The sequence below is a fragment of the Hylaeus anthracinus genome, unplaced genomic scaffold (assembly GCF_026225885.1).
Source record: "Hylaeus anthracinus isolate JK02 unplaced genomic scaffold, UHH_iyHylAnth1.0_haploid 12001, whole genome shotgun sequence".
Lineage (NCBI taxonomy): Eukaryota > Metazoa > Arthropoda > Insecta > Hymenoptera > Colletidae > Hylaeus > Hylaeus anthracinus.
The window spans coordinates 3505839-3524173 of record NW_026534348.1 but is presented as its reverse complement, the minus strand read 5'-3'; the positions used below and the strand labels follow the sequence as shown (position 1 = coordinate 3524173).

The 18335-nt window shown below is 43.8% G+C and overlaps 1 protein-coding gene across 13 annotated transcripts in view; it reads right to left on the bottom strand.

Annotated features, from left to right (window-relative positions):
• The window catches only part of LOC128890942 (ELAV-like protein 2), a 63255-nt gene that overhangs the window by 15456 nt on the left and 29464 nt on the right, over positions 1-18335 (bottom strand). For 6 of the 13 annotated variants that reach the window (XM_054149971.1, XM_054149970.1, XM_054149967.1 and 3 more), the window contains 6 exons: positions 13830-14065; positions 10624-10727; positions 10054-10207; positions 8188-8226; positions 6028-6286; positions 2307-2348 (listed from right to left, as the gene is read on the bottom strand). In XM_054149971.1, coding sequence (XP_054005946.1) covers positions 2307-2348; positions 6028-6286; positions 8188-8226; positions 10054-10207; positions 10624-10727; positions 13830-14025 — 794 coding nt within the window. In that variant the 5' untranslated portion in view covers positions 14026-14065. The remainder of the gene's footprint in view (positions 1-2306; positions 2349-6027; positions 6287-8187; positions 8227-10053; positions 10208-10623; positions 10728-13829; positions 14066-18335) is intronic. The other 7 variants (XM_054149972.1, XM_054149973.1, XM_054149975.1 and 4 more) reach the window with 7 other exon arrangements.

Genomic DNA, 18335 nt, shown 5'->3' with positions numbered 1-18335 from the left:
CGCCGCTAGGGACTCGACGGAATGTATTTAATTATGAATAGGCGAGGAAACGTATAATAAAACTGAAAGGAGCATGCGACACGTCGGCGCTCGTTAATCGGCATGCAGTAATCACGAAACATTGAATACATCGGTGGACGTTGGTGAAGGTGAACGTATCGGGCTGTGGGGGTGTGAGGGGGGGAGTATATTTACAGATGTAAAAAAATGTATTCTGCGTACCTACTTGACGTCACAAGCCGCGTTAAAACAGGGCACATCTCAGTGAGTATTCGGTATAGTGCCGGGTGGTGACAGTAATTACGTACACATTCGTTACAAACTGCTCGTTAGGTACCGCGACTTTCATACAAACACACGCGTATGTACACGCGTATTCGTTTCGAGTGCTTTCCCTTAACGACGCGGTGACTCAATCCCTGACGAGCGTCGCCTCCGTTTCTTCTCGAGATTACTTTTCGTTCGGTTCGCCCGTATTTTCGATAAATCGACGGACAAGAAAACAGCCGTTACCGCTGGCAGATTTTACAGGAACGGTGGCGTCGAGTCAGGGTTCAAGTTCCGGGCGACGAAATACGAAGATTTTATTCGTTTCCCGTCAACTGGTGTCCCAGAGACTTCTAGAGTGTAATATGGGAACCGATCTCGCAATTATTCGAACACAGTCGTTTCCTCTGGCACGAAGACACGTCGGTGCATCGTTCTCGGACGGAATGATCGAGTGTCGAGTGCGATTCTCTTACGGCGGTGTGCGCCAACGAAACAAATATCTACGAGATTCGGTGAGTTTACGAGTTCGTTTCTCTACGTAGGTGGCACGATCTCGAATCGTACACAAACGATTCGGTGGAAAGAAAAGATACGACAAAAGATAGGCGAAGAATATCCGGAAAAAAGCCCGTCGAGGAACGTTCAATTCATTTCTCTTTCATTTGGCGACCCAACCGAGAGATCGATCGAAATCCGTCTGTACGGTTCGTACGTGTCGCTACGTCGACTCGTTTTGTGTACGAACGCCATCGGTTTGTGCAATTGTACGCTTTGAACTTAACGGATAAAAGCATGAATCTCTATGGTTGCTTTTTATTTGCATTTGTTAAAGGCGAACTTCAAAACGATACTTTACGCGCTAAATCGAGACACAAATCGATGCGAAACTCGATAGAAAGCGAAGGACGCTCGGATCGAACATTTCGTTAAAACTGAAGACCAAAGGGAGACAAACTGATTACGTTCAATTTTTTACCGAAAATGATACATGGATGCCATCTAGCAGAGAAAGGGCCAAGGAATCGATATAATCAACCGTTTTGACAGAAAAGGGATGGACAAAAAGTGGCTGTAAAGAGGAAAAACTAATTTTTTTGTTTCACGTGATTCTTAAACTGGATACATCAAACCTCGAAATACATATTTTTGGCGAATTTTGAAACCAATATTAATGCCCCCAGAGTTACGTAAACTGCAATCACGATTTTCACGATTCTTTAATTTTTGAACGTAATGAGTCCCCCCTCCCCCTCCCCCTGGTCTTTAATTGAAATTGTACAAATTTCTTCCGCGAGCGGTCCAACAGCGACTCCGGACCGCATTGGTACTTTACATAGCCGAATCGATTTGCAGTCTCGAGAAAACGACAAAATATGCTTTGCGACATTTTAGTAGGTAGAGAAGCGTTTCAAGGCTGACAACTCAAGAGACAGAAACGAAAAGTAACATGGGTGAGGGGTGTGGGGTGAGGGGTGAGTGGGGAGGGGGAGAAAGAAGAGAGACGAGAGAGAATAGAAAAGCGTGAGACAAAAAAAGTGAGAAAAGGGCCTTGAAAATTTCATACCGAACGATGAACGAGAAATCGAGACGATCATCGAGTACGAAATTTAAAATACTGCATTGTAGATTTTGACGATACAAATAATCGCGAAAAAAGAAGAAATATGGAAACGAAGGTACTCGACAAATCGATTAATTTCGAAATCAGTAAAGTAAATACGCTCGATAAAAGAAATGTAAGTAATCGTGAGCACGCAGTCAGGGACGTTTAATAAAGAACGATGATAAAAAAAAAAAATATATATATATGTCGGTTCGTGAACAGAAGTAAATTCGTACTCGTTCGTGCATGCAACGTGAGTGTAAACTAAACGTTCCTTTGTTTCCGATGCGATCAAGTTTGTCGCTGTATGAAATTTTGAAAGCGGAGCACGTGGGAGGAATACAGAACGAAGCCACACAACAAGAACGTAAAATCGATCCGAAACGAAAAACCGGGAGGGAACTGTAGTGGTAGTAACGAAAAAAATACTGACCTCTGTAAGCCTTTGTTAATGGCAAGCATGGCCTTGCCAGTGCTAAAACAAAACACAAAAAGAACAACGTAAGAAGAGAGATACTCCGGGAACGAGCCAGAAAAGGTCGGGATAAAAGTGTGTCGATCGCTTCTGATTCTTTCTTTCTTTCTTTCTTTCTTTTTTTTTTTTATTTATTTATTTTTTTCTCTCTCTCACCGAACTACCATCTATGGTGCCTCTCCGTTTGCTTTTCTCGTCGTTTGGGAATTGAACGCAGACAGACAGACAGAGAAGGAGAATACAGCGAGAGTGATAATCAACAGAAATTAGTAGAAAGTGGAGTAGAGTAAGTAGCGAGGCGTGAAAAACGGGAGAACCAGGGAAACGGAGCTTCGAACACCTCCAACTTCGCTCGGGGTGGCGGTGAAACGTAAAGAGGTAACGGGAAGCGCAAAAATCAAACTGCGGGGGCGATCGCGAAGTCGATAAGACGGGACAGGGTGGACATGGAAAATCAAATACGACAGAGGCAAGCGAAAGCCAAGCGCAACGGATTCTACACTTTTAGCCGAGTACACGATCGTTCTCGGACTCGTATCGTCGAATCTTCGTGATCGCGATACGACGAACGAATCGATCGATAATAAATCGTCTCCGGCCTTTCAACTTTTCCTTTACATATTTAGAAATAGAAATTTGTTCGTCTCGTTGAACCGATCGGACCTTACAGACGGACCCGAAGAAGCACACTCTCGACATTCCGGGAAGGTTTGTTTTCCATCGGATTAACGTGTATCCGGACCGTTGAATCGTCGTTTAAATAATGGCGAGAATCGTCAATTTTGCTCGTGTAAACACGTTGACCGCCACGTATGGGTGACAGGGATATTCACCGATGGGTTAAATAAATTAATTCCAAACGTGTGGTGGCAACAAGAACGAATCCGGATAAATTCTAAAGAGATCGCAGAAACAAGTACCATCGCAAATATCGGATCGCACCATTCCTAATGATACAGAAAGAGTAATTTAGCCTCGTAGGAGTTTTCGCGAGTTGCTTTGTCTGGCGGTTAACGCGATACACGCGTGCACGCGAAACGGAGGAGTAGCGAGAACCTTTTCCGATCGTTGTCGACGTTTCTCGACTCCATTTCCATCCAATTGTTTCCAAGTCAGCCTCGCGTTCCACGGTAACGTTCCGAAAAGAAAACGAGCCGTTGCTCGCGCCACGAAACGGGATCCACGTGTCAGGGACTCGAAACCGAAATCGCTTTGTCCATCGCTATCGTTACCGGGATCGTACATCGAAGTCAACACCGGTACTTTTCTGATTTCCGCTCGTACGACACGATCTTTACGTGACTTTCGCGCCGATAAACACGTTTATGAATACAATGTACACGAGGTATGCAAAAACCAATAGCATCGAGAGCGTGAGTCACGCAAACTTCGGGCCTTGGGCGAAACAGCAACGGGCTCTTTCGAGCAAGAAACTACGTACGTGCGTGTAGTATCAGGTACGTGTTGAAATCGAGAAATAAAAGTTGAAAACACGCGTTAGGCTTCGCGTTGTTAGTTTCGTAAAGAGATTTCGTGTAAAACGAGGAACAACGTGTTACATTTAATTCGCAATGGGGGAAAAACTTTGTGAATCGGTACAATTACCGGTACTGTAGTACGACGATATCGATATCGATATTCGCGCACCTTTCTTTCTAGAACGATTAAGAGTATCTCTGCAATATTGACAAATTGCGTTTCGGTGAAGGTCCCTGTTTTCGTCGAATGGTTGCTTGAATTGGTCGATGAGCCACCTTACCGTGGATCGCGAGGATAAAAACCAACAAAACTTACAGAAATAACAGAACGTTTGTGTGTGCCTTGCTCCTCCATGTTTCCAGAGTGGTCAAGGATCAGTCTTTCGCGCGACGGCTCGAACAACGTGACTGTTTTGCAAGCTTACAACTATGTTTTCTAACTATAATTAGTATCTAATTTAGAAGACCACCTTGTACCACTCGTCGTTGGTCGGGAAAGGGAGTATCTGGAACGGAGATAGATCTTCGGGGGGAGTTTTGCTTTTACAGGAATGGACTGGAGAAAATACTCAAGTAACGAAAGAAAAATACATGTCGCATTAAGGAGACGATCGCAGGTGTTGACGACGATAAAGAAAGGTCAGACGATGGTCCGTGATATCGACCGAAATGGTCGAGTAAAAATAAAAACGCATCCGACGCGGAACCGTTCGCAATTATCTGGCGCGTTACACGCTATCGAATTAAGCCTGGTACGCAACGTTTCGTCGTATCGGTGCTAAAATATTGACATCGAAGCATCGATCGTTCGCATTCGATTGGAAGGCCTTCCGTCGAATGCTCGACCGTTGCACCTGTTTAGACTCTATCTTTTCCCGTCGTGTTTTTATTCCGTGGGTTTCGTCGTCGTTATCGATCGCTCTCCTAAGAAGCGAGTCCGTCGAAGAAAAGAAAACGTAATTTCGGATTCCGCTCTACTGACTTGGATTTCTTGAACATCTACACGTCCTGGTGTCACCGTTCTCCGGCAACGGCGGTGAGAAAACAAGAAATCGGTCGGGGTTTAAGAAAATGGGGCACCCTCCGATCGAGGTGATTCTTTTTTATCATAGATAAGCCTTGACCTGGCGATTAGAATGGTGGTCGTCTTGGCTCTCGACTCCCCCTCATTTTTCCTCAAAATTGAAATTGTTCAAGAAGTGGTTTTTTGCACCGATCTCGGCGAATACATCATTTACAATTTGTTTGTTTTTTTTACGTGGAGAAACGTACTGTCCGAGTAGATTTTGGATAGTTTTTGCTACGAGCGACATTATTGAATACCGTTAATGTACATACTGTCCGAGCGTACATGTGTGTCCGAGTTTGGTGTAGTTTTTGGTGGAGCGGCAATAGTGAATACCGTTAATGTAAAAAACTGATGTTCCTCCACGGAAAAGAAAGTGGGAAACGATGTATTCACCGAGATCGGTGCAAAAAAAAAAAAAAAAACACTTTTCGAACCATTTCAGTTTTTGATCCATGGTAGGGGTTAATGGTTAGGATGACTACCATTGTAATCGCCAGGTCAAGGACTACCTACGATAAGTACCCAATTTCCTTAATCTCGACCCAAAAATCACGCGAAACAAAGCTTCTCGTGACGATGACGCGGTCGAAAGACGAACGAAACAGCGTCAGGGTAACGAAAATGTTTGATCGACGATAAAAATGGAACAAGAATAAAAAATATATATATATATATATATATATATATGTAATGAATTGTACGGTAGATGAGGTGCAGAAGGAGGAGCCTGCAGTGTACTCAGGTACTCAAACGGTGAGTGCGTTAAACGAGGAAAAAGATACGAACGATCGATCGATCGCTGAACGCTTAATTCGCGCGAGGAAGTAGAGAACGATTAATCCGTAATTCGTGTTTCGGTCGGGCGTTCTCGTCGCGACGAACGGAGTATCGGCGTCCGAGTTTGGCTTTCAACCGGGCATCGATCGATCGGTCGCGTGCTCGACAATGTGTTCAGAGTATCTACTGAACGATACGGAAGAGAACAAATCGAACGAAAGAACGAGAAAGTGAGAGACAGAGAAATAGAAACTGAAACGTAAGAGAGGAAAACGGAAAGCGTGATAGAATAGAAAAATAGAGAAAAAGAGACGAGAGAGATCTTTGGGTAGAGCGAGTAGAGGCGAGTAGGTACCTGGATAGTGGCGACAGTGGAATGTACCTGAAGCGGCCGGTTGGATGGTGGATCGGGCCGCCAAATCGTCGGGTCGCCTGCGGTGCCAGATAGGCGGCCAACGGCGGTATCGCCTTGTTGTTGTTGCTCGGATTGTTGGCGAACTTGACGGTGATCGGCTCGGTCGAGCCCTTCGGAATGGTACCGTTTAATTCTTGGATCGCCCTCTCGGCCTCGACCCGCTGGTCGAACCTTATGAAACCGACCCCCTTCGACAATCCTGTCGGAATCGGTTCAGGTTATTCGACGTGGTTCCTTTTTTATTTCGAGGTTCGTTCTTCGACGTCTTGCGCGGTTAATATTGCCCGACGCTTCCAGGCCAAAGTGGCGTGTCATTTTTCGAAAACTACCACCAACCCGTTCATCAACGTTCGAGCCAGCATTGCGGCTAGCATGATCGCTCGGCGTCCGCGGTATCCTCAGATCCGTTTACGAATATCAAATATTTTTGATGAAATTTATTTTACTTCCAAGTTTGCGCACCGGTTCATCTTAAGAAAATCGAGTTTAGACGGTAGACGACACTTTCGGTTCCCTTTAAACGATTATTAACCCTCTGTAACGCGTAACGTAACCAGTTCGAATAAAAGTGCATTCGTTTTGTCACTCTCTTTCGATGGAGAAAGTAGTATTCGACGCAGAGGGTTAACCCTTTGCACTCCGCTCGAGGCCTTTTTTCTGGTATCCACCAGCAACTCGAGATGTTTCTTAGCATTCTATTGCCGTGAATTCTAAGCTATCTAGATTTGAGAATAAGGTCACCTTTACCTCGCCGACAATCATTTTATCGACACTTGGAAATTATAATCCATAGAAATGAAACCTAAAGAAACATTAGGTATTGTAGATTTGCTGCGTGAAATCTAACGGTGACTGAGAGTCGCCCCTCTCGAGTGCAAAGGGTTAACACGGTTCGATTTTTAACGAACTACTGTTCCAAACCAGTGATCGTTACTTCAGGCACGACAACGAAATTAAATCGCAAACGTATAATTGGAACGTTTACCTTCTGGTAACGGTTTGGGGGCACCGGAATGTTTCCGAGAGTATCGCCGCGTCCTCGGACCCCGGAGCAGGCTGGCAATGCTGGCGAAACGTTGGAACCATTTTCCAAAAAGGACACGGACTCACCGGGAAGCCTCGTACAGTACAAACTCGGGGCAAACGAAAGCCTCGAGCTTCTTCCTCGACATCTTGATTTGCAACGATCTATTCGAACGCTAACGAACCTTTCTCCGTCGTTGTTTAAATCGTGGCGTACTATCCATTCCGCGATCAACGACGAATTTCGCTCACGAATCCGTCGTTGATGCGGCTATGTATCTTTTTTTTTATTTTTGTTTTTTTTTTTTTTTTTCTAGATCGAGTGGCTCGGTGCGCGCAGATTCGTTTCTTTACACCGACGTCGTGTTCTCGAGCGAGCGTCTTTTCGCCGTGTTTACCGATCGAGCGGTTTCCGTTTTCTTACTTTTCACGTTACTTTATATATATATTTATTTTCCCGCGAAAAGCTGAACGAGTCGATGGACGCGGCAAAAAGGGAACGAAAAGAACGATACGCTATAATCGAGAGCACGGTCGCAAAATAAATCATAAACGTCATAACGAACGACAAAAAGCGTAAAGAAACAAAAACGGCGCTTAGGAGGAACTTTTGGATCGTAACTATCGTAAAACGTGATCGCGCCAACAAAGCAGCCGAAACAAAAAAAAAAAAAAAAAAAAAAAAGAAAAAGAAACGTAAACGAAAGGAGAACAGAGGGTGAGATTAACGCCCCTCTGTTTCGTCGTCAACTGAGAAAAAGAAAAGCCAATCGCTCGAATCTTCGTGGAAATCAAAATTTCTTTTTTTCTTTTTTTCTTCTGTCGTTTCATTTCTAAAAATGTCGACGCGTTCGTTTTCTCTCGATGGAAACTTTGGCGAAGAAGCGCGAAATTCGTCGCGATCGTTTTCGCAGAACTAGTAACGCGGTAGAGAAAACGAATGATGTGCGCAAACGATGAGACGTGTACAAAGAACAAAATTAGTTGAAAACAAATGAAAGATGTAACGAACGGCTGCTTTTGTTTTAGCTTGAACGTAATAAGGGAAAAGAAAAAAGAGTTGTATGAGTTACGTACCGGGCAAATAGTCTCCGCCGCCGGTCACAAACTGTCGTACTAAACAGAAACGGAAAAAATCATATCACGTTAAAATTCAACTGGCAGCATACACGATTCGCTCGCCCCTGATTCGTCGACGGAAAGATGCGACAAATGATATCGAAGGAGAACAGAAGAGAACGTGACGATAAATGGAAGAGAGCTGAATAGTAAACGAATTATACAGAGATAAAAAAAAAAAAGAGAGACAGAGAGAGAGAGAGAAAAAGAGAGAGAGAGAAAAAGAGAGAGAGAGAGAGAAAGAGAAAAACGAATCGACGCTTTTTCCTCGCGTAGAGTTGAATCCCGTCGATTTCGTAATTTCGTAAGAATAACACGCCGGATGATCCGTCGATTGGATTCAACGCTACCGGAAAAAAGGAGAGAGACGCGTTCGAGGTCGGATTCGAAAATCGATAACCGTTCGATTTGTAGTTTCACGTGTCGCGGCGAGCAACCGTAGAAAGGAAAAGGAAAAAGAGACACTGATTCGCATGAGATGTATAAGGGGCGAGCGAGCCTTTGTGTTGATTAACGCTATTTCTCTCTTCATCCTTAAGTATGCAAGAATTCTCAAACATCGTGAAACGGTAGAAAACAAACATACTCGAGGCTGAACTGAAAAACAAACGAAAATAATAATAGTAATAAACTAAAATAGAGGCTAAAAAATTTGGATCGAGGACCGCGCTGTGGAAAATTTAGTGATAAGCAAACCAGCAACGAAAGGAGAAAATAAGAGGGGGGAATACGCTCCCGGAACGACGTGTGGTTCTAACAGTTAACGCCGGTGTCGAAACGTGACGAAATAAACATAGGAAGCTACGAAAAGTAAACGAGTAAACGCTGTAAATATATATATATATATATCGAAATTAAAAGGCAAACGAAAAATTTGTTAATCGCGTTACTAGCGAACAAATACATCGTGAGAGAACAAAAAAAAAAAAAAAAAGAACAAAGAAAAAGGAAAAAAAAAGCTAAAAATTAAACTAAAGTCACGGGACGAGAAAATAGAAGCTTCGAATATGGACGTAGAATAACGGTGTACCGTTATTCCCTGTAGGGTGGCTAGGCCATGAGGCTGTGCGTGTAACTGGGGATGCAAACAGAATGCACTGCTAAAAACGTAAGCTGAGAACGCAACGCAAAACAATAATGATCCGTAGAAGTAACGAAATCAGAAACGGAAGCAGAACCGGAGGCTTGCGATCGTGTTCCCTCTCGAGACATCTCGATTACAAAATATCCTCTCGTTGTTCTGCGCAAAAAAAAAAAAAAAAAAAAAAACAACAACCAAAAAAACGAAAAGTAAAAGCGGGAACGAACGAAAACGAAAACGAAGAAGAAAAAAAAAACAGGGGGTGAAACAATAGCAAAGAAATTCGAACGAATCGGCGAACGAAAAGTGACAAAAACGTTTTTCGTTCGCTGCTGGCTACAACGACTCGATTCTTTTTCACTCTCGACTCGTTCGAGAACGAGCATGTTCGTTCTCGCTCTGCTTGCAGGCGCACCGATCCACCCCACGTGAAACGACTAGAACCCCATGGCCTACTATCTTCGTCGATCCTCGATCGGACACGCACACGTTCGCAGAGAGCTTCGTCGCGAGCCCCCGCGATCAATTCTCCCGTGTATTTCGAGTCTGACTCGCAACGGTCCCAATCTACTTCGTATCGGCGTCCGTGTCACAGACTAGAGAACACATTATCGAACTCGACAATTGCTTTTCGGTCGCATTCACCCCCCAACTTTTCGGTGGGCCACGCCTTACCGCAGGGCATCTCGCTACTGGTCAACACGATCCTCGTTACTGCCAAGTGACAACGTACGATAACTCACCGGTGATGTTGTCGCAGAGTATCCGCGACGTGATGATTCTGCCGTAAGGGCTGAACAGATTCTCCAAGTCTTGCTGCGTCATGTTCTTCGGCAGACCGCTCACGTAAAGGTTCGCGCCTTTGATCGCCTCGCTGCTGGGTCTCGCGTACGATACCTGGACAAACCAACCGTTATTAATTTTAACACGAGCAATTCGATAGGCTTTCGAAAGAGAATCGTCGTTTAAAGGAGGACTTCGAGGCCGAAACTAGCTACCAGTAGTTACGGTGACAACATTTTCAAACTTTGTACTTTTATACAGCATTTCACGCTTAATTCAATTGATGCGAACGAGGACATGTTTAAACAATTTTGCATCTGTGAAAAGGAAACGTTTGAAAAAGAAGTCGGGTCGAAAAATCCATACTTAGCGGACGTGTAAATCTGAAAGTAACGATCCGTCAATGACTCTTACTTCCAAAGCGACTACATTCGAACTACGAAATCCAGATTATGTAATACAATTCGAAAGAAATCTTTATAAACAGACATTTTCTTTGATACAATTTGGAGAATCGCAATGTAACGAACCTTGATCGTTTTAGTTTGCAGACGAAGACCGTTGAGCGTGTTTATGGCCTTTTCAGCGTCCTCCGGCCGATGATAGTTAACAAAACCGTAACCCAAACTCTGACCTGCAACAGAATAGCGCGAGATTTCGGTGACGATTTTACTCGTGCTGGAAACGGTGAGACGCGACTGAGAGTCAGGCGCGGCTTCTTTTTATCGCGACGACGCGATAAAAATTCGCAATGGGCGAGCAACGCAACGAATTCACGTTAACGAATTCACACGTGACACTGAAACGTCCCGACCAGCGATGACGCGAAAAATCACCGTTAGTGATTCAGAAGCGGTTCATGTTAATTGTTATCGTTAGTGTCTCGCTGCCTGCCCTTAGCGGAAATTCAAGAAACTACAAATGAGTCAAGTTTGAATTGTATTAAAATTATATCAACGTTGCTTTTAGGCTATATTATAATACATATACGATCTAAGAAGAAAACATAATTCGTGAAAAGTGAAGAGAATATTTGTAAGTTTGTTGTCTATTGACTGAATGAGTCGTTACGGCTAACCGCTCGCACGCCTCGAGACTCGGGGCAGTTAGTTACGATCGCGCGAGAGATTCACAGCTACGATTTTGCTGTCTAGAATCTAAGATTCTAAATTGTAAATTGTTAGGCCTGGATCTTTAATCCCAATCCGACTTTGTTGTTGATTCAGGTAATGCACCGGGTGAAGATCAATTGTGTTATTCATGTAATTAATTAAGTAATAATTTATGTAATTATCTTTAATATAATATCGCAGTATTATTTTTGCTACACCAACACAAGTCGTCATTTTACTCTCTCGAATTCCGCATCCTTTATGTTATAAGCCCTAAGCTTACAACTTATATGTTCTCTACCAATCGGAAGCGATCACGAAGAATCGCGAGTCACTGTGAAAAATAATCTTGATTTGAAATGAACGTGACTGAATCGCTCTGTTGCGTGGACAATGTTCCGAAACGCGCGACGGACCGCGAACGGGATAGACGAGTTCATTGAGGAGGACGCGCGCGGTTCATGTTTTTCGAAAACAGGAAACAGTCGAGATGCGGTACGGCCCTGAGGATCGTACGGCGAGGTCGAATATAAAGCAGCAGAGCCTCAAACCAAACGACGCCCCCGCTACTTCGCCCGCTCGAAATAGCGTCGCGACGTTCGCGCGCACGTGCTTCTCCTCTCTCCACTAACGCGTGGAATTCAGCCGCGCGTACGCGCAGCGAAATTACGCTGGATTACGCGTACCACGGTGCACAGCGTTCGGCTTTGAAATTTCGGCGAAATTATTACGTCGGAATGATCGATAGGAACGTTCAACTTTCGAAATCTGGTCGTTCGAGAGGATTCTGTTCGTGAATCGATACACAGTGGACCAAATTTCTATAGGAACAACAAAAATTTCCGAACGAAATCCGAAATTTCTTTCCATAAATGGACTTTGTATACGATTGTAATACCTTACGTGGAAAGCAACATTGTTATCGTTCGAATGGTATAAGTAAGTCTTCTTACGAATCTAATATTCGTAAAGAAACATCTGAATGCCGGCCAAGGTAAGTGCGAGAAGTTTCTATAAGAACAGTGTTATTTACGTAGTTTAGTTTCACGATTCGCATCGCGTTTCATTATACAACGTGAATATTTAGGTTGAGGTAGAAACGATTGCAATATAAGATATCGTAGTTTCTACATACATAGTAGTATGCCGTTCGGGAAAGTTTTAAATCCGGAAGAAGGAGCAAAAATCGAAAGAAATTAGTAGATCTAGTACATGTACAGGGTGTCCACGGGTGACAGACGCATATTTCAATAACTATCGATGATGGTACGATAATAACGCACGACTCGACCATACGACTCGAGATAATAATTACACAGCGATTTATATAAACAGAGTCTTTGTATAATTTTATTTATAAATGAAACAAGCACGAAGGGGGTACGCAGCATTGCGCAATCGTTCGTGTCCCGACGTTATCGAAACTTCAGCTCGAGCTCGAACAATGGATACTTAGAAACAACCCATATTTATTTACCGGTAATCCGGTAAACGAGGAGCAACGAAATTCGACGTCTCGCGACAGGGACGACGACTGTTCGAGAGACCTCGCGTTGTTGACATTCCGCGTGAACGTGTAATTACGGTCGGATGGTAAGTGGTCGTAGAATCAAAAAGTAAACATACGAATAGATTCTCAATTTTCGACGCTTTAGCGTATCATCCTCGGTGGGTATTCGTTGATAGAAAAATTACGCATAAATAATGTCGAGGGTTTACGCCAGGGAATTTGTGGAGAGTTAGGCAGACTGCATTGCACTTGTAATAAACATATATTTAAAGGATAAAAGGATATAAAATAATATATATATATATATGCGTTACACACAAAACTGCACAACGGTGCATAGAGAGATCACATCGCAACAGGAAGTACATGGAAGGAGGCGCGGAATTCGAACGTTATTCTAACAAATAACGTACGCGAAGAGGAAAGAGTATTAAAAAAGAAGAAACCTTCGAAAATGTTCCGTTCTCCTAACTAAGAATAAACGTGTCGGATGAATCGACTGACGTAGAAATTTAAACGTGTAACTCCGGCTTGGTGGATAACCACCATACGCGAAATCGATGGAACGCGTCAACCCCGATGCGTTGTAAATCGCGAGATTCGTATCGGACAACACTCGACATCTGACATTGGCAGGTGTCCGTCGTCGATGATTTCCAATCGTCCCCTGTCCGTCCGACGATTTTTCCGAATACATCAACGTCGTCGCGCCGAAGAGATTCTATCCGAACCCTGAACGCTTTCGAGATAGAACGGACACCAAACAAACATCAATGGGGGAGACTAAACACTATTATTCGCCGTCAGCGTCCACTAATTGATAAACATACGAATGGCGTAGGAAGGCGTAGCCTATTCCCGATATCAAGGTTTTATTTATTTAGTAGTTCATTTAAATTGAATTTCAATTGGAAATGGAGCAAAGACCAACTGGGTTATCGGGAAATTAGAGAAAAGCAATTTTACGCGGTATTTTACGTATTCGTTGAGACGATTTACTTCGCGAAACATTGTAGCGAAGCGTTTGGAGAAAGGACGTGAATTTTCGTACCGAGCAGCTCGATTTTCTGCGATCGATCTTCGAGGGAATAGATGAGATTTGTAGTCGACTTACCGGTGAGTTTGTCGCGGATCAACTTGCAGCTCTCCACCTCGCCTATGCTCGCGAAGAGGGATCGAATCTCATCCTGGGTCATGCTCTGCGGCAGGTAGTTCACGATGAGATTCGTCTTCGACTCTTCCTGCGAGGTCTGCCCGTGGGTGGAACCACCATTTTGTTGCACAACCGTGTCCATTCCGTTCGCCATCATTGCACTCTTTTACCGGATTCTCTCTAACTACGTACGAAATCTGAAACGAGAAAGCAACGTTTTATTTTTATTTTTATTTATTTATATATATATATATATTTTTTTTTTTTGATCGTTGCGCGACGAAACGACTAGGTGGGTTCGATCTCGCGATCTCTCCGACTCGTCGATGGTCTTTCGTTTCTCTTTCTCTGTCAATGCTATTCCCCTGGACCTTCGACAACGCAACCCAAAGCCTCTTGATTATGCTGTGACGGATCGATCGCACCGATCGAATCTATCGCGAAGGAGACAGGGACGTCCCGAGAAGTCGCGACTCGATATACACGACACGATAAACGAAACGACAATCACTGCGCACTATCTTTTTCGATATTATGCACTGGAAACGATCGATTATGCATCAGGAGCGCACGGTGTCGTTCTAGTTTCTGATCGAGTGACTCCAACTGCCAGAGTTCGTCGAGACCCTTTCAATGAGATTTTCAAACGAGCCTGTCGACGTCGATTTATTAGGCGCGAACGGCTGTTAATAGACCCGACGAGCGGGAAAACCAAGCGAAGAAACAAACGGGCGTAAACACGCGCGCGACGAGAGGCCGCGTGCCGACGGAATACAGTTCGAAGGACGCTAAAATGTCCGTCAACCAAAACACTGTAAGTGATGCACAAGTATCCTTCGCGCGACACCAGGAACGTCGAGATTGGTTTCGCCTTTCGCGGAAACAAAATATTGTGAATGTCTACGCTCGATCGAGCGAACGAGGCCTGTTTCAATAAAGGAATTTCGGTCAAAGAGCCCGATATGCCCGCGTACCGCGCATCAATGATACCCTTTTCTTCGAAATTTAACACCGTAACTAGACATTTTCCTTTCGGCATCGATGGTACCCAAATACAAAATATAATACTTGGAAAATTGACGATAATATCAGGGTTATCGAAATGTAATCAAACTTTTATCGACATTAATTTATTAACGAAATCTTAAATACTAATCAACAAAATAATTTCCATCGTTTACTAACGCTTTTTTGCGAGAGTGAATTTCATTCTTAAAAGAGTCCTTCGATTTTTCATTGAAAAACTTTCATTTTGATCAGTTTTCGGTGTTAACAAAACCGAGACCTGATATAAACAAAAAGTTTCTTTGGCAGATATTACAGGTAACGTTCAGTTCTATTGTTATTTACTTCGAATGAGCGCATTTCCCAGCGCGTCAAACCGCGAAACTTGTGCAGAGTTTAGCAAAATTGTTTGGTTTCGAAAAGTCGGGCCGAGGCACGGTCGCCACGACTCGACTCGCGAAAATTCACGGTTCGCGGGGCTGGATACTGACGTAATCTGACAATGACTTTCAAAACACAGCGTGAAAAGAACAGGCGGCGGTGGCGGTTGGAAGGGCCGAGAGGGAAGGGTCCGATAGAAACGAGGATAATTTAAAGGGGCGACGACCCCCTTGGTTCTGGTTTAAAGGGCTCGCCTCCCTTACGTTTCCCCTTCCACTCTTCCGACCAACCACCGTGCTCGATACGCTCGAGAAATCTATAGGGTGTTTGATATCTCTTCGCGGCCTCGCCTTCGTGCTTTTCAGCTAGCTTTCACGTTGCGGTAGAATTTCATATGCAAGGGATCGTTTCAGTCGTGCTTCATCGTACGGCATCGAGTACCGAAAAGAATTCTGACTTGAAGCCTGATTGAAAGAGCTAGAGATCGTATTGGGTCGGTCCTCCCAAAGCTCCGAGACCTACACCTTTCTAGAGATGATACGTTCGGCACATCCTTTCCTTCTAACTCGGTTCCTTTTAACTCTGGATGCGCCAAAGTCCGAGCTAATTAAAAGGGAAGCACGGTCGCGAGTCAGCCGTCAGTTTCACGCAGCCGTGAAAGGGGAAAAGTAATTCCACTCTAGACACCCGGTACGCGGGTCGCAACCGAAGGGACGGAAAGCGAGCAAAATAGAGGGCGAGGGGGTCGGCGGGGAGGAATTATAGGCGCTGGCCGTGGGGTGCCGATGGTGTTCATGGTTAAGGCGAATACACACAGCTGCCGCGACGCATACGTATCATTCGAGGCACGAGCTACTGGTGTACATTTTAATTCTCTTTTTCCCTTCCGCCTCCAGACCTCTTCGTGTCTGTCGTTCGACGTGACGTATCAGCTGTCGTTACGGCCGCCCCACGCAGGGTGCAGTCTCTGTCTCGTGACTGTGGTCACCCCAATCGGACTGACCACGCTCTCTCCGAAGATAATAGATAGCTTTTATTATATGCATCGAACGTGCCGGGCCCACACCCCACCCTATGGGAAAGAAACTAGGACGGTAAAACCTACCAATTCGACTGCGAACGAACGCCACGAAATTCTACTCGAACATTTTTTACTATTCGATTGGTTGAGTTAACGTATCCTCTTCGGGAATATTGCCGCATATACGAATACCCTTTATCACGTTGACCGCCATGTCACCCATATGTGGGTGACAGTCAGAGACGGGCAAAAACCCTAGACTTCGAATAAATCTGAAGTTTGCCGATACGTTTGTCTCGTTTCCTTCTTTGAAACATTTTTAAAAAGATGAAACGAGACAAACGTATCGGCATACTTCAGATTTATTCGAAGCCTAGGGTTTTGCCGCCCATCACTGGTGACGGTGCTTTTCACCGAAGAACTAACAAAATTAATTCTGAAAGTTAAGCTTCAAAAGAAACGAATTTAAATGAAATTCGTGTATCTTGGATCAAGTTACAAAAATAAATACCACGAGGGATGTTTGATTATGTCGTTTTCAATAGTCTGAATAATATTTCATTCTAGCAGAAATTTTCAAGAATATTTCTCTGGCAGTCAGCGCGTTATATTAAAATAATTGTCATTTACGATCGCGATACCTTTTACAATTGCGACACGTTCAAGCGAGACAGCATATGAGTTAGAATCAAATCGATTTACAGATGAAAATTAATTTGGTTCGTGGGTATCCGGATTGGAGTAAAAACGAATCTATTCGAAACTCCATCCCTCGAGAGGATATAGAAAAAGATCCAATGGACGCAATTTTATAATATCTGAGAACTACGGCGATACTATCAACACGTTGATCGCCATGTCACCTATATATGGGTGACAGTGTTTTTCACTGAAGAACAAAGAAAATTAATTTGGAATATTCAGTAACAAAGAAAATAAATTTGAATGAAATTCTTAAACTTCAACGAAGTTATAAAAATAAATCCCACAATAAATGTTTGATTATGTATTAGGTCGTCCTAAGAGTTCGTGTCATTTATACTTCTATTTCTCGAATCAATATGTGAAACATACTCTTAAGTGTCACAAGAAAAAATAATCTGTCTCATTTCACAATAGTTTCTCACCTCTCTCAGAGATTATACCGTTTACCATTATACCGTTACTAGAAAATTTCTGTGGTTTTTTATTAAATTCCGACCCAGTCTTCGGCACGAACTTCTAGGACGACCTAATAACTTCCAATAGCCTAGAAACAAAACTTAATCACAATAGAAATTTTCAAGAGTATCGGTCTGCCAGTCAACGTGTTAAAGTGTTTTCGAAGTTTAGTTCGAAACTTGGCAGACTCGCTAAACGGAGTGCAATCTGTCTCGACTAAACGTATGTAGAAGTTTGGAGTGGTCAGGCTTTCTTAGCATACTCGGTGGCAATGTTCGCGAGCTTCGAAAGGAAAACAGCGCGTTCAGCAGTAGGAGAAAATGTCGGGAGTTATCGTAACCCCGCATCTTCGTCGTTATCGATCCGCCTTCGCTGCTCCAACATCGCGATATTTTAGGACGTCGCAATAAAAGCCGGGAGATATATATATATATATATATATATATATATATATCTGCGTTCGTGGCAATTAATACCCTGACTGCGGATTTTATGCATTTGTGATACCAAGATTGTGAAAATAGATCGAGGTAGCCAGAGCTATGGAACAACATTTCGAAATAAATGATATACATTTCCTAAGATAGAATACATCGCTATGGAAAAGCGAGCTTTCTATTTAAATCGCGATCTCTGAAACGCAACGCGAAATTTCAGTCGGTGGTAGCAGGTGGGTCGGTAGCCGGGGGGTTAAGGTTCGATTTTCGCGTATGTACGTTGGCAGATACGATCTTCGGCCGGTGGCCAGGTGGCCATGGCGACGGATCATGAAAATCGCGTGGCCGGGACCGATCAATACGAAGCGCGACTACTCCTCGGCCCCTGCCGCGCTCGTTTATCTCTCTCTCTCTTTCTCTCTCTCTCTCTCTCTCTCTCTCTCTCTCTCTCTCTCTCTCTCT